Below are 27,172 nucleotides of genomic sequence, written 5' to 3' on the forward strand. Positions count from 1 at the left end.
CAATTCAAGATCAGGAAAAATAAAACTTAAAGAGATGGTCATAGTGTCTGTGTTAGGAATTGGCAGAGAGATGAAGGGATTCTGTTATTGATAATATAAGCCATATTTTCATCCCTGCTTTTGGCAATGTGAGAAGAATGTCTATGTCCTTCTATAGAGTATTCAGAAAACTTCTTAAATTTGATGGTATTTCAGGTCTCTGAGAATCTATTGAATGTTACAGACCTTCTCCACAGAAAAATGCACATATTCTACATTACATTTCATGTGCTTCCCTGTCTTAGTTAAGAACTCCTGACCTCGAGCACAGGGGCACATACTAACCCAGAACTGCGTGCCATGGGAGTTCAATGTAACAGAAGGAACATGGGATATGGTGTCAGAAGATCTTGCAATGACTCTTCTCACTCTGGTATTTAACAGATATCCATCCTTGGGCTTGTCATGTAACCTCTCAAGTACTACTCTTCACCTGTAATTTGGTGGATAACAATAGTTACCTATCTCTCAGGGTTGTTGTTGGAATCAAATACGAAAATGTACAGGAGAACGTTACTATTACATCACTATTTGTAAATGACTTTACAGATATTAGTTATCAACATTCCCTAGAAACCTACTGAATTTATAAACACAGGAGCAAGCTTAAAAAACCCAAATTGTTGAAACCACTGGAATATATCATACCAGAGAATTAATAAATAAAAAATCTTAATAGTGATTTTAATAATAATGAAATTAATAATTTTAAACTAGTCCTATACAGTTTGAATATCAATATAATCATGGCTGAAGCTCTTATGCTCTTTTCTAAAGGAAATCTTGAGAAACTTCAAATCCAAATCTGTTTCTGGTATTGACAAATTTAGGTATTCTGAGTGGAAAGCAAATCCAAGGAGAAAAAAGATGAATAGTCCCATATATCTCACTACCCTGTAGGAAACATATTTCTTGCTATGAAAAAAAGCATCTGAGATGGAAAAAGTCATGCTGATTTAATTTTCTTTCAAGGGACACGGGGAAGACAAAGTCTTCTCTGTGGGAACAAACATTCTTCTATTTCAACGTAAATCTACTAACATAAGCTTTAGAAGCTCTTCTTTTAAAACTTTAGGGAAAAAAATATATTTAGAATATTAAAATAGGCTATGAATTTGATTGTATATTCCAACCACAAGATCATACATCTAAAGTGGCAGATCTTTACGCCAGCAAAGTAAGTTCATTTCCTTATTTAAATTCCTCTTCTGGACCCAGGGCTAAGAATTGTCACCAGGACCAATTCTGCCCTCTTAATAAGACAGTAATACTATCCATACTCCCTTGACTGACTGCTCCAAAAAACAATTGTATTAACTTTTTATTTTGAAATAATATTAGATTTAGAGAAAAGTTGCAAAGATAGTACAGAGGATTCTTGTATACCACTCACCCAACTTCCCCTAATGTTAACTTCTCATATAACCATGGAACATTCATCAAAACTGAAAATTCACATTGCTATAATGCTATTAACTAAACTACAGACTTTATCAGATTTCCCTAATTTTTACACTAAGGCCCTTTTCCTGTTCCAGGATCCAATCCAGGATATCACCTTACATTTACTTATCTCCTTGGTCTCTTCCAATCTGACAGTTTCTTGGTCCTTCCTTGATTTTTATGACCTTGAAGCTTTTGAAGGGTACTGGTTAGGTATTTTGTAAAATGTTCAATTTGGGTTTGTCTGATGTCTTGTCATGATTAGCCGGGCCTCAACCCAGCAATCTCATACAGGACTGAGGAACAATAAGATCAGTGAACTGATCAGAATCACATTCCTCTGATGCTCAGCATTAGAGGAGGATTGACTGACTCCTAGAGTTACTGGAAAATTAGTACTTAATTGTTGGGGAATAGATTGACTCAAAAGGAGGGCACTGATTTATGCTATTAAGGCATATGTCAGAGTAATTCACTGGAAAAATAAAAGAGGTATGCCTACCCTTGAACTCTGTTTGTGTAAAGTCTGTCAGTTATATAAGCCTTCAACTTCTCCATATCTATTATATTTGCTACCCCCACAGGCCTCTCTATGAAGATGAATTGTTTTTATAATTCTTAAAAGGGAAAGGGCCTTCAGATTTATTTTTAGCAACACAGAAAGAACATGGGTATGGGGACACTGCTCGACACTCAGCAGCAAGGCTTATGGGGGAATAAAAATCCCATGGGATACAGTGGGTGGTGATGACTACTGAAGCAGAGGACAGCAGATTCAACTCCTGCAGCTGCAACAAAGGAAGAACGGTAAGCGTACGGCTTACCGAGAAGGAACCCTGGGACTGAGCAATTCCCTAAACTTAACTTAGAAACACAAACTGGCTTTAGGTTTGTGTGTGTTAATGCAAAAATCATAAACTTTCTAGAGAATTATGTGCAGAAACACTACCACGGGACAGATCACCATGCTTACTGTTCTCCCTTCTCTCAACACCGTCTCCTACCTCACTAGGTTTCACTCCGTCCCTGACCTCCCTCTACTCACATCTGCTCATCCGACTGCTGCCAGAACACAGTGCTGACCTTTCATCTGCTCAAACATTGCTTTGTGCATAAAATCCACATCATCGGTCTGGCCCTTAAGACCCTCTGGGATCTGACCCCAGCAGGACTTGCCAGATTTATCTGCTCTGCCCTCACTCCTCTTCCACCTTCCATCCTGTGTAAGCACATCTCTGAGACGTTAATCTCACCGTTTCCTGTTCAGTAATGCTCTTTTCCGCTTCTGTGTGTCTCAATCCTTTCCTTCCTTCAAAACTGAGGTCAAAGCCTATCTCCTCAATGAAATCATCTCTGACCTTTCCAGCTAAAATGGTATCGCCCAGTTTCTTAATCCCCTAAACATTTTACATTTTATGATATGGGTCAATTTTTACTTTGTATTACAATCATTTATATATATCTGTATTTCTCAGTGACCTTACTAGACTAGAAACTCTTTTGGTCTTCCCACTGTCTTCTTTATTTCCCACAAGGTCTATTAAATTATCCTGCACATAATTTGTTGAACAAATGAATACCTTGGTAGCAAATACTGCATTTACATGAACTTTATTTGTACTATAAACATATATGTAACTGTAGATTTGGGGGAGCCTCTCAGAAGAAGCAAAATAAATAATATTTTAATATTATCAATAATAAAACTTTAACTTTAAAATATTTCTTTAAAAAAGTCCAGACTGGCCTAAAAGTGGCTTAATTGAATAAAACAAGTAGAGGACTCAGCAATACAGTTGAGGAAAATTACATGTCTGATCAATAGCAACTGTATCAATTCACTGTGACATGTTATGTTAATGTTCACAAAGGTCACCAATAGCTGGGAGGACAAAGTGTTTTGTTTGGTTTTTTTTTCACTCATTTGATGACAGATGCTATCTAGTTAATAATTAGAAGACCAGGAGGGCAGATCATGCTCTATATGAAGGGAGGATTTAAGATAGAAATGCACTGAAAAACACACAGAGCTTTCCAAACTTTAATAGACATGCATTATTTACACTTAAATCTCAATGCACTCAATGCCTTTTTCTGAATAAGCCCCTGCCTGGCCATTTATTAACAAATTTTAGTCTAATCTGTTTTACTGTGAACTTGACATGAATCTTGGTGTATTTATTTTCTAAGACATAAACCATTTGGCACTGTAGAAACATTTATTGAAACAAATGAACCACAAAAGGATAAAGGCTAAGATCAGTTACCTGCTTTATGACCAAGACAGCTATCTTTTAAGATTCCACCTTCAAGGAAAAAAATATTGAAGTGTACCCAAAAAAAGTTCATTTAATTAGAAATTGGTTTAATTGTAAGAATAATGATTGGGGTATAGAATAAAGTTAATTTTAAGTAAAGTTAAAGCTATGAGGCTTTGTTTTGTCTCCTCTAAAAGAGCATAAGAATATGCTGGCTTATAAGATTTCCTGAGTTTGGCATATAATGTATGTGCAACTGGCTACCAGACATCTCTGAATGTCCCACAGACACTTCAAAATGAACATGTTTGGAACATAACATCATCATTATCTCCCTCCAACTTGTTTACCCACCTGCATTCTTTATCTAATTAACAGACTATCTCTTTACTCCTGTGCCAGAGCCAGAAAGAAACATGGGAGTCATATCTGTCTCTCTCTCTTACTCTATCCAGTTCTGCAGATTTTTATCTCTTACATTGGTTCCCTCTTCACCAGCACCGCTGCCAATGCCAATGTCAATTCCGTGGATCAGGCCTTTAACTTCTCTTCCTTGGATTGTTACTCAATAGTCTTCTCCGTGGTCTCTTTGCCTGAGCTCACTCTCTCTATCCATCAGAGTTCTGATAGAGTAATATTTCTAAAGAGCAAATCCGATATTACTCCTTATTTCAATGTTCTTCATGGCATACCAGGCCCTTCATGGTCTGGCCCTGTTTATTCTTCATCCATTCATTCATTCTGTTTATTCATCAAGTATTTACTGAGTCTACCTTGTATCAGGCACTGTTTTAGGTGTTAGAGAGACAACAGTAAACCAACAGACAAAAGTCTCACCTTTTCAACCCTTCCTCTCTACCACTGTCAAGTGTTCCCTGCCTTTAAGAAATACTGAGCCACTGCAGTCTACTCAAGATGGCTTGTTCCTTCATACAGACTTCTACTCATCCTTCAGATTTCAATTTCAATTCACCTTCCTCACTAGACCTCCCTGAATCTCCTGTGTACTTTATAAATACTCATATTTTGTTTGTATTTCTGTCTTTCCACTTCAAGTTCCTTGAGCACAGGGATAATGTCTTTTGATATACAGTTGGCAAATGCAATGCTTTTATTACATCAAATGAGTAAATAAAACAACAAAGGTTTCCTCCATTTTTGTTTCTAGTGATCAGATAACTTTTTCTTGATATCCCAGAATTATAGGCAAGGTAATAAATAAGAGTTTACACAAGCCACTGTTACTCCTGATTATTACACAAGAGATGATTTTCAGAGCCCCATACGAATGTGAGTCTTGGAGATTCTGTCATCTTTCTACTTGATATGTATTTCAGCATAAGTTTATTTCATGAGTAAAATTTTGCCCTCTGTCCTGGGGCACATTCCCATAATTAAAAATGCAAAGCAGTAAATATTTCAAAACACACTGTACAGGTTTTATGGAAAAGCATGTTACATCACAACAGAACTTTTTTGTTTTCTCACAGAGACAGTTTAAAATGATGTACCTTGTACAGTAACCAACTACATAGTTACATACATTAAAAAAAATCTCAAATCAATATATAACTGCTTACATACAAAGTCAACCCGGACAACATTCCAAGGCTGCATTAAGAGATTCAGGATCTCACTAGGTGGACGTCTTTATTGAGATAAAATGTTGCCTGATTTCTCTATTCATTTATTAAACATATGTCCAAATGTGAATCAGAAAAATATCAGAAATGCAAAAGCAAAATGAAAAGTTAAGATATTGTAGACCAACTCCTTCCCAATTAAACAGGTTGGAACACCAATGGTGATGTGAGGGGGTGGCCATCTGTCAGTACATAAAGTGCCTTGTGTTTGCTGACAAAGACATTGCTCAACCCACATCTGGCTCCTGCAGCCAAATGCAACCCTCACTGGGGCAACTCCCACTGAATTATATGGGCAGAAAGAACAGGGAGATAAATGTTTTAAAAGCCAGCTGTTCATTCATGGACATTAGATGTATGAGAGAATTAGGACAGAACTGAGTCCACTTTTCTTTTCTTTCTTAAGGGTACAAAAACAATAGATTTATTTCATGAAAACTTTTTTCCACTTACTCTTTTTTTGTATACATATATATATATATATATTTTATTGAAGTATAGGCATTTTACAATGTTGTGTCAATGTCTGGTGTACAGCATAATGCTTCCGTCATACACGAGCATATATATATTCATTTTCATATACTTTTTCATTGTAAGTTACTACAAGATACTGAATATAGTTCCCTGTGCTATACAGTATAAATTTGTTATTTATCTATTATGTATATATTAGTATCTGCAAATCTCGAACTCCCAGTTTATCCCATCCCACCCTGAGTCCACCTTTCTACTTCCATTTCTTTTAAAAAGGAGATCAAGGAGGTCAAGATAAAAGAGAATTTGCATAGGTATTAGGAGATCAGATTGTTCACCTCATTGTATAACCTTAGGAAATCTTTTTTCTCACCTCTCTGCCTTCTCAAAGCATAACCTACATGTAAGGCACATTTCAGTTCCCACCTTCTCTGGGAATCTATTCCTTATTATTCCTGGGGTTTTTTCCCCACTCTAAGCTACTCTATTCAGAAATTTAGCATATATTTATAAACTTTCTCTAATATTTTCAATGTCTACTAAGCTAAAACTAGGATTAGTCCTTCCCAAGGAGAGTTATTTATATATCGTGAACTACATAATAGGGAGAAATTCCTATAAAATATCAAGAAGTCAGCACCACAGCATCAAAGTTTCTTATAATACTCACTCACCTGGCTCAGTATCTGAAACTCTGAGAAATTCTGATCTATACTCTAGATCAGGACTGCATATGTTCCCATCTCAACTCTTATTAACTGGCTACTATGTCATAAGTTAGGCAAATTACCAACTTGCAATTCTTTTCCTGTATAAAAGAAAAGAATAATAATAGCACCTACTTGATATGGTTGCTGTGAGAATTAAATGAATTACTACATGTAAAGGCCTTAGGATAGTGCCTAGCATGTATTCAATTAAGTTCAGCTATTATTATTCAAAAATATGAAGTGTCCAATTTTAAAAGGTATAATAGGTTTCTTTATGAAAATGGAAGAAAATAAGGCTAAACTCTTCTTTTATAAAGAACACTTTCTTTTTCAGCCTACCAACAGAAACAAACGCCTCCATCCCTACTCATCCCCAAGCCTGCTTGATTTAATTCTCCTCTTTTGTGAGTCACCAATGCTATTCCTCACTTAAAAAACAAACAAACAAAACTAGATTCAACTACTAGGGTGTTACTGAGCAGAATCTAAGTGCCAGTTACAATGTAAGCAGGTATACACACTCACATTCACAGACACATACATACACACACACAAGTTAATTCTCACAAAAATCCTTCATGTTATATATATTAATCCTATTTTACAGATGAAAACACTGAGGCTCAGAGAGGTCAACCATCTTAAGGTCATACAGTTAGTAAGTGGATAAATCAAGAATGGTAGCAAAGTCTACTAATTTCAGATTCCACTTCCTTCCTACTACAAATCACACTATTTGCCTATAATTTCCTTTTTCCCTTAACTCACCCACATATAATTTATAGAAGAGCAAAACAAAGAGATGTTTCCTCATGGTTCACCCATATGTTCTTGCCAAAGTACATAGTCCTGAAACTTCCTATTTCTGTTCCTCTAGTCTCATGTCAGTTTAACTTCCTCTCTGGTAGTAAGAAATGCGGTGCTTAGAGCTGGATTTAGAGCTTCCATGCCTCCCTTCTAATGACTTTCTTTAAGTACAGGTTTTTAAATGACTTTTGTGAGGCACTGCTTGTTCTGACAAATTGCCTGACATTCTGAAATAATACTGTTTAAAAATTTTGAATTAAATATTACTCTGCAGTAACTCATAGAAAAGAACTATAGATTTATCTCAAATTTTTAATATGCCTATCCTTGGGGCCAAAGACAATCAAGAAATAGAGCAAGTAAAAGAAATAAAGATTAGCAGGAGCATGGAGGAAAACTTATTGGAAGAGAGATCAAGAAACTGAAAGGCCAATGCATTGTTAGGATCATCTATAGACAGTGAAATCACCCAGAATTTTGACAGATGCAGTAACAGGGAGACAACAGTGAGTCAGGAGGGAGAGCCCTCTGGGAGCAGCGATGAGGAACAAGGAAGGCATCTATTCCAACTCCAAGTCCAGACGTAAGAGAAGTGAGAAAGTAAAAACAGCCATCACTTGTAAGGGCTGCAGGGGAAGCAAGGTCCTTCCTTGGAAGACGTAGAAGACGGTTGTAAAGGATGTGAAAAAAAATTGACATACTTTGACATTATGCAGATAGTAAAAAATCATATATTACTTATTTTTTAAAAAGACCTATAAGGATAAAAGAACCTATCAGGTACACATAGAAAGTAGTCCATGTAGAACGGGTAATAATAATAATAATAATAATAATAATAATAATAATAATAATATCTTCCACTACTGCCTTGCATCAGTCGTCTTACTGAAAATCAGATATTCTGCATAAATGCTAACAAGGAACCTATTTTCCAATATTTTAAATGAAAAAAATTGTAACACTTTACATGTTAACCCAAAACCACCAATCAACCTCCTAAACTGTAACTAAAACACAATAAACACACACACGGTAAAACACACACCTGTATATGTCTAACAAATCCCTTGTTAGGATGTAAAAATGCTTCAAACATCACTTCCTCATCAAAAACAATTCCTATGGTGGTCAAGAGTTGCTTCGTACGCAGTGACATGCTGCACGTCCTCTTTGTTGACATGTGGTGCACTTTACAAATTGTCTACCTGAGATTCTGAAATTCTACCAATTATATTTGGAATTTAACATAAGACGTCTCACATATTATTTTGTTTACAATGTTGTATAGGGCCTTATTGAGTTTCTGGGACATAAATATAAATGTTTCTTATATACTCATCAGCCAAAACACATTGAATTGATTACATTCTAAGATATCTGGTGTTAAATACCAAGAGGCTTTCCACTAGGAAAAACATTAACTGTGAAGTCATTCTGCTTCACCGAATAAGCATTTGTTCATTGTATTTGTTCAACTGGATTGAACAGCAGATTTAGCTTGTAAACTTAGGCAAGTTAACTATATTCTCTAAACATCAAAATTCTCACAAAGTAGGAAAATAACCATGCTTTCTTCAAGGGCATTTTTGTGAAGATTAAAGGAGACGACGCACACACACCAGTTAGCACAGTGCCTTAGCCTATAGGACGTGCTCAGTAACTGGTCACTATTACTATTTTTATTGTCTATCTAACAAGTACAGATTGTAAAAATTTACACATGCCTTGTCTTGCTTGATCCTTAAGACAAAACAACTCTATGCAGGAGGATGATAGGACATGGTTTATCACCTCCACCTCACAAATGAAAAGACAAATGCTTAAAAAAAGTAAAGGGACTTGACCAAAGCTACATGCTTACCAGGCAATACCCACCATGACTGGAACCCTGAACCAGCGGTTGGCAAACTTACTCTTACAGAGCCAGACAAGAAGTATTTTCGGCTTAGAGGGCATACGGTCTCTGTCACAGCTAGCCAGTGTGCCCTGCCACTGCAGCACAAGAGTAGCCACAGCTAATGCATAAACAAAAGGGGAGCATCTGTGTTTCAAAGATGCTTTATTTACAAAAACAGGCAGTGGGCTGGATTTGGTTCATGGACTTGGTTTATAGGCCCCTGCCCTAGACATGTGGATCATTAGTCCAGTGCACCTTTCCACTACTTCATAGTAACTACCTATTTTCAGAATTATGTTTTAGCCTATGTCACTTAATGAAATTCATAGTCAAGGAAAAGATAAATCAAAAATAATTTGTAAAAGACTTATGAAAACAGTAAGATATTACATAAATATTAGTATTACTTTTTCCCTTTTGCTCCAGCTTCTAAAACTCTCAATTCTCTCATTTCTTTCTCCTCCAATATGGTAGTTATTTATCTCTCCAAAAGTATCCAAGCAAATGTGTTTGCAGAATCTTATTCTAAAAGAAGTAGTGCACAAGCCACTAGATACTAAGTTGAACAAACTTATGCAAATCTCATCTTTTAAAATAGCAAGACATAAGGCTTTGAACCTCTTTTCAAAGGAAAAAAGAAAGATTCCGTATGCCATTCTGGAGTACAGAATGTTTTTAGAGAAGTGAAAATACTTTGTATGACTTTATAACAATGTGTATCTATGTCATTACACTGTTATTCAAACTAAGGTGAACTGTGGGCTTTGGTGATTATGATGTGTCTGTGTACGTTCATCCTTAGTTTAAAAAAAAAAAAAGTACCACGCTGGTAAATAAAAGCAATGACTATGCATGTGGGTGGAGAAGGGGTATATGGGAGGTTTCTGTACCTTCTTGTCAACTTTGTTGTAAACTTAAAATTGCTCAAAAAAAATCTTAAAAACAAGAAGACTCAGGGTAGACATTTTTGGCAAATAAATAAATAAATAAGTAAATAAAATGGTAAGAAATATATGAACGTTTAGTATATAATTTGTGCGGGCATGTTTTCAGGTGAGTAAAGAGAGCAATGGTATGCAACTATTATATTCTCCACCTCAAATAACAAAGTGATTATCAGTTTTCTCATTTTAGAAGTCATACGGCATGGTGATAAGGACACTGGACTTCGAAGACCAAATTTGGAATTCCTTCTCTACCACTTATTATCTTTGTAATTTAATAGCCTACATAAAGGGAGTTGTGAGGATTTAGACAGTTAACTAAAAATACTAAGCATCATAAACGTTGATGATTACTGCATTTGAGAGTATATACTTCTTAACCAACTTCACTTCTGTATTTTTGATAGAAATACAGTATGATATAATACTATACAATGTGATTTATAAAGCATCCAAAATATCTATTGTTAAGTATAAAGAAACTTTTCTGCCAAGGAGCTAAAAGTTCTTTTAAAATATTCCCTGGTTAAGCTAACAATATTCCTTTAAAATTAAAAGAAACCAGAATTATTGAGTGATGTGTGTTGGATATTTTACATAGATTCTACTCATTTAACCTTCACAACAACATTGAGAAGAAACTGAGGCTCAGAGAAACTAAATGACTTGCAGAAACACAGAGCCCCTAAGTGGCAGCAGATCTTGGATCCATACGCAGGTTAGATTGATCCTACAGCTCTTTTCTTTTCCATTAGTAACACTGGCTCTTCAGCTTTTTGACATGGGGTCTACAAAAAGCTAAGTTATCGCACACAAGGTCAAAGAATAATTACTTTCAGTGCAGTAGAAGGCAAATTCTCAGATTATGGGGCAATTTGAGAATTATGCTCTACTAGATTAAGTCTCCTGCAAATAATTTACTATTTTAAAGGTAATTTCCAGACAACTTCTGCTTAATCTAGTTTTGGTCCCCCAAAATGTACTGGTACATAGAGTTAAACCAGTCTTTTTTCATGCTAGTTAAAGAAACTAGGATATTATCCAGTTTAAGCTTTACATGTGCAAAGAAACAGTTTTAGAATTTTTATAAGAGAAAAAATAAACCCAAAACAAGTTTCCTGAAACTCCAATGGCATGTTAATGAATCTAACAAGAACATTTTCACTGGAAATGCCTGGAGATATTGCTTCCAGAAAACAGATTGCTTCCTCAATATTTTTTTCCATGAAATTCAGAGAAATTATCACAAAGAGAAACTGGTGACCCAGGTGCTTTTGAAGAACTAAGTCAGTAAATTAGAAGCTTTTTAATCTTGACATTAAATACACAAAGTGATAAAACATATATGAAGTATTTTGTATATCTGTGGCCCCTCTCCTGCTTTATTTAAGCCAGTTTGGTCCTTGAGAGCAGGGGCCTTTTTCTTTTGATAAAGTAAAGTTAACTTTACCTTTGACCTCTGCAGCTTACCTGTTGCAGAGTTCGCTGAGGGCTCCATGTGGACTACAGTCACACGGTAGACAGAGCCCGGAAGTACGATTCAGGTAAAAGGCCTCCTTGCAGGTTTCACAGCGAAGACCCTGATAACCTGGCTGACACTCACACTGCCCTGTGCTGTGGTTGCAGCGAGTCACATCCAGGCTTCCGACCACAGAGCAGTTACATACATATTCTGCAAGGAAAAGAAGGAAAGAGATATTATCAACTGAGATTCAATGCTTTCCTAATAAAATGAACTCTATTTTATTTTTCTTAATAAATGTTCACGAGAAATTCGTAAAGATGGATAAAATTAATCCTAGTTCAAATTCACTTTCTATCCTATTTAGTTTATTTAAATTAAGAATTATACACAGTAAAGTATATAAACTACATTATCACTCATATAATTATAAAACTAACATTCTCGATTTCCTTTCTGGTACTCTTCATCTTCAAGCCCTCTCACCCTACGCTCCAATTTGTGGGTGGGTCTGTATAGTATCAGTTTTTCTGGATTAGAAATCTCCAAAGGCAGGGCCTATGCTTACCTACAAGGCACGGAGAGCACATGCTGGGAATGACAACATGTTAGATAATAAATAATCCCATTGGATAGCAGCAAAAGCCTAAGGCTCAGATGGTCGACTGTGGGAATTTATACAGGTCAGACATGATCGTGCTACAGCTGGAATCATGAACTAGTAGGTTCTTCCCAGGAAGAAATTAATGGAGAACTGAAACTTTAAGGTGAGGAAATGAGGAAAAATTCCCAGATGAGAATGTTTACAGGAGGATCTTGATCAGTAGGTTAAAATCAATCACCATTTGAATCTCTTTCCCAAATTAAAAGATTTAGAAAATAAACATTTCCTTTAGATATATTTCAAGCAGTTCTTTGAATGAAAATATTTAGATGTCATTGGCTTTAGCCTCTTAATGCAGATACATTTAAAGGTCACTTAGGATTTGTTTTCGGTTATTATTTACACTCATTTTATTGAAAATAATGTATTTTCAACTTGTTTGACAAAGTATCAACATGAGACTTTGTAAGCATATGTAAAAACATGTAGTTAAAATCAATTGCAGATAAAATAAAGCCTTGTACATACTTTAGGAACAGCCCCCATTTCAAAATAGCTATAAACCTCGGTTTTAAAAGCCCAGAGGAATCTATGGTACAAATTATACTTCTGAATAGGTAAGGAACTATATAAAATGGCATTATACTTACAGATAAAAGTTCAGCTGCTTGAAAAAAAAATGTAACGTTTGATGATTTTTTTTTAAAGTTACTGGATAACTGCAAATCCAGAGTCTTAAATAGAAAGTTATAAAGAAGCTTGCTTCTCTGTTCTGGGCAAGGAAATTAACCTTTAAAATTCTTCATGTCATCACAAGCAGCTGATCTACACAAGTCAAAGGATTCCACAAAGATATTTCCACTTGGCCACCTCTTGGCCCACACTTCAGTTCCTAACCTTTGGTGTCAGCTTATCTCCCTGCTCTTCATACCTCTTCTAATTGGTAAATACACCAAATGAATGAATGAATAGAGAGAGAGAAGGTGATTTATTTATGTATGTGTATTTTAAGTTTGAGCGGTGAATTAGTTATAAAACCCAAAAGGAGAATTCTGATTTCTTCAGTCGTAAACTTAGGAATCAGCTCCCCATATCAATCAGGATTCTTACTGCTACTAGGCTATGTAAGCATGACGTTTCTTTGACAGTTACATATTTTCACATTATATTATTTCTAGTTTCTGTGTGTGTGTGTGTGTGTGTGTGTGTGTGTGTGTGTGTGCGTCTCTGTGTGTGTGTTGTTTTTGTAAATAAGGAAGCCATGTTTAGTGGTCTGTAAACCTGCCAATAACAACTTCATGGCAAGACCTTCACTCCACCAAAAATGACCAGAAAGCTAAATATAACATAATCTTCCAAAACCTGGCATAATTCCAATATACATCCAGTTCCTCCTGCTGGACCAATTTCATCACAAGTTAAACCAACCAAATTATGCTGGTGTGGGCAGAACAAGCTCAAGAAAAATGAACAAATATAAAACTCTACAATAAGGACTGAGAATTGTACCCTGTTATTTCCTTACCAATGTACGTCCATCTGAAACCTGAATCAGTGTTCCCAACAAATGAGATAAAATTAGGTTACATGTTCTGAAAGAATCCAATTAATCTAAGAACTTTGAGATAAAAACTAAGTATGTTTTTTCAATAAAGTCCTGTGGATAAACCTTCAGTACTAAGCAAGATCGTTGGTTATTTATTTCTATAGAGCTGATTTAACCTCTTCATAATCCCCTGAACATACTCTTTTTAGTCCCATCTTTGAACCTTTACTCACTCTGTGCTCCTTGGAACACTATCTCCTCTCCACATATTCAAACCTATCCCATATTTCAAGAATCAGCTGGAACTTACTCCTCCATAAACTCTAATTCTATTGCCCCTAGTGTGAAGCCATAACAACATCTACCACCTAGAAGTCTCATAGGACAATAATCTAAAGAGGCAGTAAAGTGAAGCAGACATGAGCACGGACTACATCGAGGCAGACACCACAGGCTTATATCCAGCTCTACCACTTACTACCTTTATGAACTTAGACAAGTGAGTTAGCCTCCTTGGGCCCTCCTTTTCTCATATGTAAACAGAGCATAGGATAGTACCTATAACACTCAGCCCCAACACACAAACGGGAAGTGGTCTGGAGTGCCGAAATAATTAATACAATAGCCGGAGGAAAGGGATACCAAATAAAGTAATTTAAACACAGTTTAGATGTCACAGGCCACAGCCTTTTTATTCCCCGTGGAAGAGATCTGAAAGCCTGGGACTGGGTTTACTACCATGACAGTTTTGGACAATGTCTGTGAAATGAATTAGCATCCTGACATTCAGGAATCCAAGCTGTGGGTCATCTGGGTAGAGGAGAAGAGGGTAATCCTTCATATGCCAGGCTGTATGCTTTAGCAATATGGGTGCCTACAAATACAATGATGAAAACAGAAGGGTTTAGGACATGGTTTCAGAGAGGATGAAAAAGAGCGTTTATGTATTATATGCCCTCGGTTCTAATCATCCTAACAGTAGTGAAGTGAATTGCAAATATTTCAGCGAGAGGCCACGCTAGTGCCAGGATAAAGTACCATCCAGGAAGGTGATGTATCAAGACAAAAATACGCTATCTCACTAACATTCCTCCTCAGATTAACCAAAGGAAAGGAAGTTGAAGTGAAGCACATTAAGTACCAGGGAACACATGCATCTTTTCTGCTTGGAGTTCAGAATTCAAGGCCCTATCTCGGTGTTTAACCTCAGCTGAAATGACCCAAATTAAATGAATAGTATGAGCAACATACTATTAAGCATACTATAAAGCACTATGAACATCCGTTCAGTTGTGTCAGGATAGCTTGTTAGCCTGTGAGCAGAGGAAACTCTCAGCCTTCACAGAGCCTGACATTCATATGGAACCAGACAGGAGTTAATACAGAAACAACGTAATTTACTAGGAGACTGGCAATATGAAAAAGAAGCAAAGACAAATCAATGGATAAAAGCAGTGGGAAGGACAGACATCCAAAGACAAGAGATGAAGTGCTGACTTTTTAATGAGGTTGAAACTTAAGACCCGAGGGCGGCACAAAGGAGTCTGTGACATGACTGATGGTAAGTCACTAGCATGTATGTTAATGGGAGTGAAACGACACGAGAAGGACACAAAAAGCTAATCACAGACAAGCCTAAATGAAATGCCAAAAGGCTCATTTTGTTGCCTAGGAGTAAACATGGAATAAACTCTCTATCATTTGAATACCAAGTTTCCTTTCAATGCCCTATAATCCTTAGGAAAACTCTACAGAGAAATAATCAGAGAAGAGTAACATATATATTAGCGGAGATATATTTTCTTTTTGTTTGGGTTCTGAAGGGCAATGGAATACAGTGATTTGAACCCTGAAGAAAAATAAGAAACTAAAATCTGGTGCCAAACTGTTTAAAAATAGAAATATAAAGGCCCAGAGAAGAGACAATAAATGGGTGTTTTTCTCTGAGACCTTGAACTTATGGGATGCTTTTGATGTAGAGTATCCAAAGCAATCACTGCATCTAAATTAAACACTGCACTTTCTCAAATGTTCCTCACCAAGGCCAAGAGATGAAAAATTTCAGCACTAACTAAAGAAAAGAGAAAGAGTAATTTTGTTTAGAAATCCCGTAAGTCCCCTCTTTGTGCACAAACACCTGTCCTGGTAAGAGGTTATCTCCTTGAACATGTTAAAGACCTTTTCTGGGTCTTTCATACACCTACTTAGTAGGCTTCTCCCTGTGTCCAACTTTTAACCGACTCATGTCTTCAACTCAGTTAAAAAAAAAAAAAAGTCCATTACATTATCTAGAGAATTTTAATTGTGTTTTGGTATCTGTAGCCACTTTGACGGGAGTTTTTAAAAATACATTAATTGTAATAATATGTCCTAGTTAATGTGTCCTTTGTCTCTCTGTGCCTGTTTTTGAAGTCCTTTCTGAGTGCTGTAATTAACTATATCTGGAGACTAAGGCAGTTTGGTACAATGTGTGTTAGCTTTCTGCAGATAAAAAAGAACTATAAAAAAGAAGTGAAAGATTTGAAGAAGAAAGTGAAAAAAATTGTGTTCTTAGTCAATTTATGATGCAAATCTCAAAGAAATGTTAATTGATAAAACACCTCATTGCTGAATTAAAATGATTACAAAACAAGTATTGCACTCAAGCATATCTACTGAAAAAACACTTGAAAATATAAGTAACAAAGAACACTCACAGGAATCTGGTTCAGGAATATTGCCTGAAATTCTATCTACAGCCTCTTGCAAAATTGTGGAAATAATCATTGCAAAACTCAATCTCTGACTCCTTTTCATTCCTCCAACAGTGATTTCACTCTTGCTTTTCAGTACCTTCAGATATTGAGAGAATGTATTTTTAAAAATCTATTACGAATACCAGAAAAATAAAAAGAAAGAAAAACTGTTCATGGCCATTCCAAAACTCTTCATTCTTCCCCATATTCAGAAGACATATCAAATGTACTATAATATTGATAGCATCTCCTGTTCAATCTCAAAGCAGCAAAAATTAGAAGATATGTATTTAAAATGTATTAAGACTCATTACTTAATCTTATAATGAAAATTTCAAATATTAAAAATTCAGTTAGTAAGTTTAAAATTACCTGAAAATATACATTGAAATAAAAAATAAGAACACTTTAGTAGCTCTTTCAGGAAAACATAATCGCTTCGTAAGGCAGTATCTGGAGGTCACTCATAATCATGGAGAAATTGAATTTCTCTGCTTATTATTAGACGGGAATAAGCTGATTCCAGGATATAAAATATTTGAGGAGCTTTATGGACTGACATGTGACAAGAGTCACGTCAGCACTCATCACACTAGAACAACTGTTACCACTTCCTGCTTTGTACCCTAAAGCTAAAGAAAAAACACATCTTCCCAACTTCCCAGGGAATAATCTATTCTTTTACCTTCTCCTTTCCCTTCTTTTTCCTCTATTAACTGTATTCTAATGTTAAAAAGTTAAATGAGACAAAGAATATAATACAAAGTAAGTATGCAATATAACAAATATTTTTAAGATCTGGTCACACATTAGATCTTCACTAGAACATCATCACTTGGTAAGTATATACACAGAGCTCTGATAAAGTTTATTTATTTATTCATTCAGTCAGTCATTCAAATTCTAGGTGCAAAATGGATATGTCAGTTATTAGAGAGTTTGAACCATAGTCTGGCCTGCAAAAGTAGATAAAAGCAGTTCTATTCTCTATACATGTAATGCAACCACTATAACAACACCTACTGAATGGAAGTCGAAGAGCAAATTGCACATTAAGAGGCAATGAGGTACCCAACTATTAGAATGGCTCAAATTAAATTAACCAAAAAAAACTGACAATATCAATTGCTAGGAAGGATGCAGAGCAATTGAAACTTTCAAAAATTATTGCTGTGAATGCAAAATAGTACAGACACTTTCGAAAACAGTTTGACAGTTTGTTACAAAGTAAAATATACCTTTATCATATGACTCAGCAATTCCACTCCTAGGTATTTGTCAGGGAAAATGAAAACCTATGTTCATACCGAAACTTGTAATAAAATATTCATAGCAGCTATATTCATAATCACCCAAATCTGGAAACAACCCAAATGTCCTTCAACTAGTGAACCAGATAGACTGTGGTACATCCTCACAATGGAATTCTACTCAGCAATAAAAAGGAAGGAACCATTGACATGCAGGGATATGGGTGGATTAGCAAATGCATTATGCTAAATGAAGACCAGACTCAAAAATCTACGTATACGATTCCACTTACATGATGTTCTGGAAAAGGCAAAAAACTATAAGAGCAGAAACAAGATCAAGGGTTTTCTGGGAATTAGAGGAAGAGCTAACTATAAAGGAGGAGCTTAAGGGAATTTTGAGGGCAAAGTGAAACTGTTCTGTATCTTGATTGTACATTTGTCAAAACTAATAGGACTGAATACCAAACGAGTAAATTTTATTGGATGTAAATTTAAAAATTAAAAAAAAACTTTTTAAAAAAGCAATGAGGTTTTACTAAATTAGATTCTTAAATTTTGCTAGAGTGAAGCTTTGGTATACCACAAGCAACTATTTTAGCTAGATTGTGGCTAAGTCAACATGGGACTCAACTAATAATTCAGTCTTTTTCAAAGTTAATGTTACAATTAAGACAGCAAGAACTGATTAATGTTTCAGCTGATTACTTCAAAAGGAGTTGTGGAATATTTTAGGATTTAAAATGCTATTTATTGAGATTAATAGATACACATTACTATATATAAAAAAGAAACAACAAGCACCTACTATACAGCACAGGGAACTATATTCAATTTCTTGTAATAACATATAATGAAAAATAATCTGAAAAAATATATACATATGTATTTATGTGTATAACTGAATTGCTTTGCTATACACCTGAAACTAACATTGTAAATCAACTACACTTCAATAAAAAACAAAAATTTTTAAATGCTATTTAATAAAAGAAATAGTCTTTTCTTTTCCCTTTGGCTTCAACTTAAGCCTTAGACTGTAATTGCTCCTGTGTCAAATGAGGGAGAAGAGGGAAAAAATGAAAGATAAAGATGATGGGGATTCCCATTCTCTTTTCATATACAATTTCTTATTTCCCTTTGAGAGTCATCGTTAAAAATCCTACTTTATTTAAACAAAGACCATGAAAATGACTTTGAATCTATCCAACATAAAATTTCATCCTTTTTCACAAACCTAGGACAGCATCTATAAAAACAACATCTCTTCTGATTTTTAAATTGAAAAGAAAAGGAAAAAGGAAAGAATAGGGATAATTAATTCAAACTTCTGCCTGTACATCGAAAGAATAGGGAAAAAAACCCCAACAAATTATATTGTCTTGACTATAGGCCTCATCTCCTAAATGTACAGGGTATTTACTTCAAAACGTAGTTTTTATTAGGCCCATATTTCATCTTTGTGGGTTTAGAGTACAGGAATCTCAGAATTCTAGGGAAAAGGAATTATCAACAGAGTTCTTATTTTTATAAAAGGTCTTACTCTAGCATAACACTGATACTCAAATTACATTTCACATTTATGTTATGCCAGTGTAGGGTCACAAATCTTTGCAAAGCTGGGAAACTTAATATTAAAGTTGATGAGTTTTTGAGTTAAACCAGGCTTTGTAGAAATGTGGAAAGTTTTAAAGCTACCACTTTTAAAGAAAGCTTTACCTTTTAAAATAAAAATATATCCATTAAAATTCCCAATCACAATTCACTATTGCAAAACATTTCTTCTACTTTATGGTAGACATATGGGGGGGGGGGCATGATATAGGTTTTGTAGAAAAATTTCTGTCTCATGCTTTAAGGACCACGTTGTTGGTGCTTGTCCCTGGATCACTGCCAGTTTTCCACAATTCAAAGACAATTCATCTAATTAATGAGACAAGGTGGCAAGTCCTGGGAAAGGTTGTAACAACTGCCTTTTACATTATAGTAACAGAGATGATATTACCAGTTATTGAGCACATACTGCATGAATATCAAACATCACACTAGAAAAGTGACACACATAGCCTCCTTTAGTCTTCACCACAGTCCTGTGAGGTAGGTTCTTTGAATGAGAAAACTGAGTCTCAGAGAGTTGAAAACAAATCATACAACTAACCAGTACCAGAGAACAGACTGGAACTCAAACTAAATAACTCCACAGTGCACATCTTTTCACCATGAGAAGCTTCTGCCTATGAAAACAAGTACTAAAAACACTGGACAGACCCAGGATACCTTAAAACCAGAATTTGCTGCTAATTAACCAGCTCTGTGACCTTTAGTAAGTCTATCTGCTCTGTGTTTCAGTAATTCAATCTATAAAATGTGGATAATTCTTGCCATCTGTCTATATGAAATACTTAGGTATAAAGTTAAAATAACATGTATATGGTCTTTATTCTAAAAACTACAAAACACTGATGAAAGAAACCAAAAAAGACCTAAATAAACGGAGAGGCATACCGTAACAATTAGATCTACAGATTCAATGAATCCCAATCAAAATCTCAGCAGGACTTTTGAGTAGATATGCAAAAGCTAACGCTAAATACAATAAAACAAATAAACGTGAATAGCCAAAGAGGGAAAAAGTTGGAGGAGTCTCAATAACAGATTTCAAGATTTAATCTAAAGCTGCAGTAATCAAGACAACGTGTTATTGGTGAAAGAATAAACACAAAGGTCAACGGAAAAGACAGCTCAAGCACAGACCTTCACAAGTATCATCAACTAATTTTTGACAAAGTGCAAAGGCAATTCAATGGAGGAAAAAAAGCTTTTCTCAATAAATGGTATTGGAACAGTTGGACATCTCTATGCAAAAAACTGGGGTGGGGAGCAGTTCCTGGAGCAACAAAAATAATTCTCAAATTGGTGACTTAGACCACCTTGCATTTGCTTTGCACTAGTGAGTCTTAATATATTGCTCAAAGTCAAACATACAAGCTTTAGTATTTGGGATCTGTTTATTTAAATGCATTCTTTTAGCTAAAATAATACTACTAATTAGTATTTCAGTATCTCGCTAAAAGAAATGTACTGATTTAGGAGTCAAGGGTTATGGATATAGATTATGCTAGACTGATAAACTGCTACCTGAACCTGGGCAAATTTTTTTTTCTTTTTGTGTCACCATTTTCCCATTTGTTTGCATTTTTCAAGTCTTTAAAAAAAAACCTAATTTTGCCATTTAATAAGAGTTAATTGCTTACTTTTTGACAGTGCGTTTTATTCTGTCAAGCCACTATCAAATACAGAATAAATCAAATACTGCAATATATGGTTTGGAAGAATAACTATTCTACCAAACTTTGAATTCATATGAGATTTTTTATTTACAACATTTTCACAGTATCCTTGAGTTTAAAGGGAGGTGAGGAGGCGGGAGGGGAGCAAACACAGAAAATGTATTTGAACACATGAAATCTGGCTCCAGGCCATAATAGAAAGAGATGATAGTAGAAAGAGTCTATGAAGTCAAGAGACCTGGGTTCAAATACTGACATTGTTTATAAGCTCTATGATCTTAAAGTTCCTGCCCTCTTTGTAAAGACTCTTCATAAAATTGAAATAATACCTAACTTACAAAGGTGTTCTAAGAATTAGAGGAGACAAGGCAAAGAAAACACCTATGACAGCGACTTCTCTTTCCCATCCTACAATTTTATTATAAGTAATCTTTTTAGCAAAGTAGCATTCTTAGATATTAGTACAAATTGCAAAGGGATCATGAGCGATCTCAGAATGCACTCAAATTACCCTAAACAATTTCATTAATACCTTAACTTTGTAGCAAAAGAACAGAAGGTAAGAAAAAGAAGAAAACTTCAAGTATTGCTAATTGCTTCTGAGGTTGGGACTAACCTTCGTGTCTCTATTTACAGAGCACAGCTGAGCAACTTACAGGCTGGAACTATTTGCTGATTATAATACCTGGAAAATGAGTTCAGAGAAAAGGAATGCAATGAGAGCAAGAGTAAAGGTCAATTAAAAAATACTATCCTAAGGCACTCAGTGATGTAACCTAGGAACTGTTTCCTAACTTTCAAAAAAGCGAAGGTGGGTCCCATATATTAATTATAGTTTAACATTCATCCCCAGCCAATTTTTAAACATATAATTAAGTGAATGGTTTGTGGATTACTAGTGATAAATATGTATTTGATCATAAAATTATGCCATACTGTCCTGGGAAAATACCTGGGCCACACAGAGAAACATGAGTAGAGAGAAAATCTTACTGTGGTTGCAACAAAGACGAACAGGAAGGAATAGAGGGAGAAAAATACATATCAAAAAGGTTTACTGGGGCCTTGAACTCCAGACTAAGGAGTTTACACTTCATCGTAGATGGAATGATTAAATAAGGTTCTAATATCATCTGCTTCAAAATCCCCTGGGGAGCACAGTGAAACTCTGATTCCTGGGTCCCTCCTAGACCTACTGAACAGAAATCTCTATTTCTATTTGGGGGAGGTGAGGGACTCAGGAATATGCATTATTTACAAGCTTCAAAAGTGATTCTGACGTACCCAGAAGTGATCTTGGCAAACTCAAAAAGTTTGCTGTAATCAAAAGGAAATATGGAAAAGTCTTCAGCAGAGTAGTAATAGGCCCAGAGTTGGGCTTCAGAAGTCAAAAACAACAACAAAAACAAAATAGCAACAACAACAATAATAATAATAACTATCTCTACTACTATTTACTATTTGTTTACTTATTTATTTACTTGTTACATACCAGGCACTGTTTTATGTACTTTACAGACACTAACATTCAAAACTTTCAAGGAATCAGTAAGGTAGGTACATGGTGATACAGGGGATAAGATAAGGAAATGGAGGCACGGAGAAATTACGTAATTTCCCCAAGGTCAGATGGCCATAAAAAGTCCTGCCGGGACTAGATAATCCTTAGCAGCAGTGTGAAGGAAGGATTAGAGCGGGGAGATGGGAGGCGATAGATTTACTGATAAATATTGTAGCAGCCTAACAGGAAAATCTGAATTGGGGCAGACTCACTAGTAAAAATTGCTTCTGTAAACACACAGATATCTGTCTATATGTTATACAGTGAAATTAAGTCTGCTTGCTTTCTGATTAAGCAAACACTGCAAGGTGGAAAACACATCTGTCTGCAGCGTTAAAAGATGAATAGATTTGGAGTTAAGAGCCAAGTAAAACAGCTGAGCCTTTGAGTTATTCCAAAGGACACTTAAAAGAAGTAATTTTTTTCTTCTGGAACTGGAAGTAGGCTATCTTACTTTGTGTTCCCTATCTAATCCTCTTACTCCTCAAAACATGTTGACAAATTCTTCCCACTCTCCTGACACACTTCACTATTATCAAACACTTATACAGTATAAACATTGTTCTGCACTGCAAGCTGTGAAGTTCTTTGCCTTATCATCATGACTAAGCATTCGGGTAACACTTCAGATTCAAAAATAAGGGCACAAGAGAGAAGAAACCCCTCTTCCAACTCCACTGCTCACTCCCACTCTTCTTGCACATACCAGTAGTGGAATCCAATTACCCCTCCCTCTGAAAACACACACACACACACTCACAGTGTCCTCAAAAGAAAACTGAAATGATCAGAAGTCACGATTCTAAAACATGGGAGAGGAGGCTTCTTTTTTTTCTCCTCCTCCTCCTCCTTCTTCTTCTTCTTTTTTTTTTTTTTAATGAGTATTTGGGAACACCAAGATGTCGAAGACCTTGTTCAAGTTTGCAAATAATACAAAACACCACCTTCAAACTTCCCCTCACCATTGCTAAAGCACTACTGGAAGTTAACAGTCTCAGAAATTCTCAGGGCCAGTGGTCAATAATAAACCAAAAAAAGAAAGAATTTGGCTTCCTCCTCCACTCCTAAAGTAGTAGTCCTGGAGAAATAAGCAATGTTAGCTAAAATAGCTAAGGGAAGCAGATGCTGATTATGTGAAATTCACCTTCACACCAGTGTAATTTACCTATTCTTCCTACTTTGCTTCTGATTTCACATCCCATTCACTACTTTCTGTACTATTAAAAGCTATCACCACACTGTTGATTGGGATTGTTAAATAGTGCAACTGCTATGGAAAACATTATAGAAGCTCCTCAAAAAATTAAAAATAGAACTATCATGTGATCCAGCAATCCCACTTCTGGGTATGTATCTAAAAGAACTGAAAGCAGGGTCTTGAAGAAATATTTGCACACCCCATTCATATCAGCATTATTCATAATAGCCAAGATGTGCAAGCAACCCAAATGTCCACTGACAGATGAACGGATAAACAAAATGTAGGATATACGTACCATAAAATATCATTCAGCCTTAAAAAGCAAGGAAATCCTGTCACATGCTGCAACATGGATGAACCCTGAAGTCATTATTTTAAATGAAATCAGTCACAAAAAGATAAATACTACAGGATTCCATTTATATGAGGTATCTAAAGTAGTCACATTCAAAGAAACAGAGAGCAGAATGGCAGTCACCAGGGATTGGGAGAAAGGAGGAGAAAAGAAGTTCTGTTTACTGAGTATTGGGTTCCAAATTTGCAAAATGAAAAAGTTCTGAAGATCTGTTTCACAACAATGTAAACAGACTTAACACTACTGAACTGTACAGTTAAAGATGGTTACAATGGTCAATTTTATGTGTGTTGTTTAATTATAATAAAAACATTGGTGGAGTGGAAGCTATCATCATATAGTATGTGTAAATGCATTTTTTAATTTACCAAAGAAGCTAAGAAATCTTAAGTGCTGGGACTTAAGAATCTAATTATCTGGTCTACTCCCTTTTTGCAGACAACTGAAGCTAAAGTTAGTAAATTAATTTCCTATACAAACCTTGAAGCCAGGCACACTACACTACAAACACCGGCTACAGCACCTAGCTGTGAGCCTGTACAAATGTGGGGATTAAATGAAACAGTGTGGACGGTGCCTGACACACAGCTCTCTTCCCCATTCAGCATCTGGGAGAGTTTATCTTATAGCTGGAGCCATGTCTGGGTTGACAACGCTAAATGGAGTGACTATTTGAAGAGAAACAAGTGAACTTTTTAAAAATTGTTTAATTAACATCTATATATTGAATTTAGATCAATCCCTAAGAAAGACTGTAATTAAGCTACACATCCACTGAAGTAATTTTGCTTTACTGTTTTATGTTTTCCCACCCCAAAATGTTTCTAATTTTAAAGAGGGAATGGCTACAGTTTACACGTAAGCAGTCATCTAAAAGAGGCCACTCCTGGAACAATCAAAATCTCTTATACACTCCTGATATACAAACTTATACAGCATCCTCAGAGAACAATGTGGCGATATCTAGAAAGCTACTGATGTGCAACCTAGGAGTGCTTTGGAGCTCAAAAGTGCGGTCCATGGATCTGTATCACCTGGGAACTTGCAGAAACACAGATCCTCAGGCCCACTTCAGACCAACTGAGTCAGACTGTGTAGTTTAACAAGACACCCAGGTGATTCCTACGCACATCAGTTGCAAAGCCCTGCCCAAGAGAAAGTCTCCTGTATATGAAGGAAGAGACATGGGCAAGGTTGTTCATTGCATTGTTGTTATTTGAAATAAGAAAGGAAAGCATTATTTGAAATGGCTATCAATAAGAAAATGGGTACGCTATGCCATAGCTATATAGTGGGCAACTACACAGCAACTTAGATAACCTAGAGCTACAAGAACCAGCAAGGATAAATCTCAAAAAAAAAAAAAAACTGATTGAAAAAAGCATGGTAAGATGCTATTATGCAAGATTTAAAAGATGACAAAACAACATTATATTTTGTGTGTGTGCATATAAACATTTTTAAATGCACAGAACTAAATTCAGAACACTGGCGACATCTGAGTAAGGAAAGAAGAAAACGGAATAAAAGAAGAACACTGGAGGCTTTAGTCATATCTAGTATTTTATTTCAAAATGGAAAAAAAAAAAACCCAAAGCAAATGTGGGAGACAACTCAGATACAACAAAGCTGAGAGGTAGGTATACAGGGAATGCTTACCACATTACTCTCTATACTTTTCTGGAAACTTGATATGTTTCATAATTTTTTACAAGACATAAATTTCTTCCCAATGACTAACATTCCTTATTAGTAAATATGATCCTGCTCAGCCTTGTACTATAGTTATTTATCTACTGTCCTACCTAGGTTTTTGAAGAACAGGTTTCACCTCTGACCCATCACTGAATGCACACTCACCCCTCCCCAATACACACAATCATGGCTCTTTAGGCTTCAGATGCCAGGTTAGGGTATGTGAAGCCAGTTTTAGTTGAGTAATGGTAATCTGAGACAAAAAGATGGATAAACAGAATCTTTGCCTAGGGTAGCCAAGATTACAGTGTCAAAATAGGACTAAAATGTAAAGTACCAAGTGGTGCAGCCACTGTGGAAAACAGTAGGGAGATTCCTCAAAAGACTAGGAATAGACTTACCATAGGACCCAGGAATCCCACTCCTGGGCATATATCCAGAAGGAAGCCTACTTCAAAAAGACACCTGCACTCCAATGTTCACAGCAGCACTATTTACAATAGCCAAGACATGGAAACAGCCTAAATGTCCATCAACAGATGACTGGATAAAGAAGAAGTGGTATATTTATACAATGGAATACTATTCAGCCATAAAAACCGATAACATAACGCCATTTGCAGCAACATGGAGGCTCCTGGAGAATGTCACTCTAAGTGAAGTAAGCCAGAAAGAGAAAGAAAAATACCATATGAGATTGCTCATATGTGAAATCTAAAAAAAAAAAAAAAACATAAATACAAAACAGAAACAGACTCATAGACATAGAATACAAACTTGTGGTTACCAAGGGGGTGGGGGGTGCGAAGGGACAGACTGGGATTTCAAAATGTAGAGTAGATAAACAAGATTAAACTGTGTAGCACAGGGAAATATATACAAGATCTTGCAGTAGCAGCACAGCGAAAAAAAAAATGTGACAATGAATATATGTATGTTCATGTATAACTGAAAAATTGTGCTCTACACTGGAATTTGACACAACATTGTAAAATGACTATAACTCAACAAAAAAATGTAAAAAAATAAAATAAAATAAAGGGAAAAAAAAAGTAAAGTACCAAAAATGAAAGACAGAAAAGAAAACAAACAGCACAGGACTGGAAGTAGGACTGAATGAGATGCACTGAAAGAGTAAAAAAAGAAAAAGAAGCACATCTGAGAGCATGAATTTATTCATTCATTCAGCAAATACAGACTGGCTTACTGTGTGCCAGACATTATATTAAGTGCTGAGGATGCCACAGTAAAT

The 27,172-nt window shown here is 35.7% G+C and overlaps 1 protein-coding gene across 1 annotated transcript in view; it reads right to left on the reverse strand.

Moving 5' to 3' along the window:
* Positions 1 to 27,172, reverse strand: part of MEGF9 (multiple EGF like domains 9) — a 74,968-nt gene that overhangs the window by 26,747 nt on the left and 21,049 nt on the right. The window contains exon 2 of the mRNA XM_010998268.3: positions 11,692 to 11,893. Within this exon, the coding sequence (XP_010996570.1) occupies positions 11,692 to 11,893 (202 nt within the window). The remainder of the gene's footprint in view (positions 1 to 11,691; positions 11,894 to 27,172) is intronic.

The sequence above is a fragment of the Camelus dromedarius genome, chromosome 10, assembly GCF_036321535.1.
Source record: "Camelus dromedarius isolate mCamDro1 chromosome 10, mCamDro1.pat, whole genome shotgun sequence".
In the NCBI taxonomy this organism is placed as follows: domain Eukaryota; kingdom Metazoa; phylum Chordata; class Mammalia; order Artiodactyla; family Camelidae; genus Camelus; species Camelus dromedarius.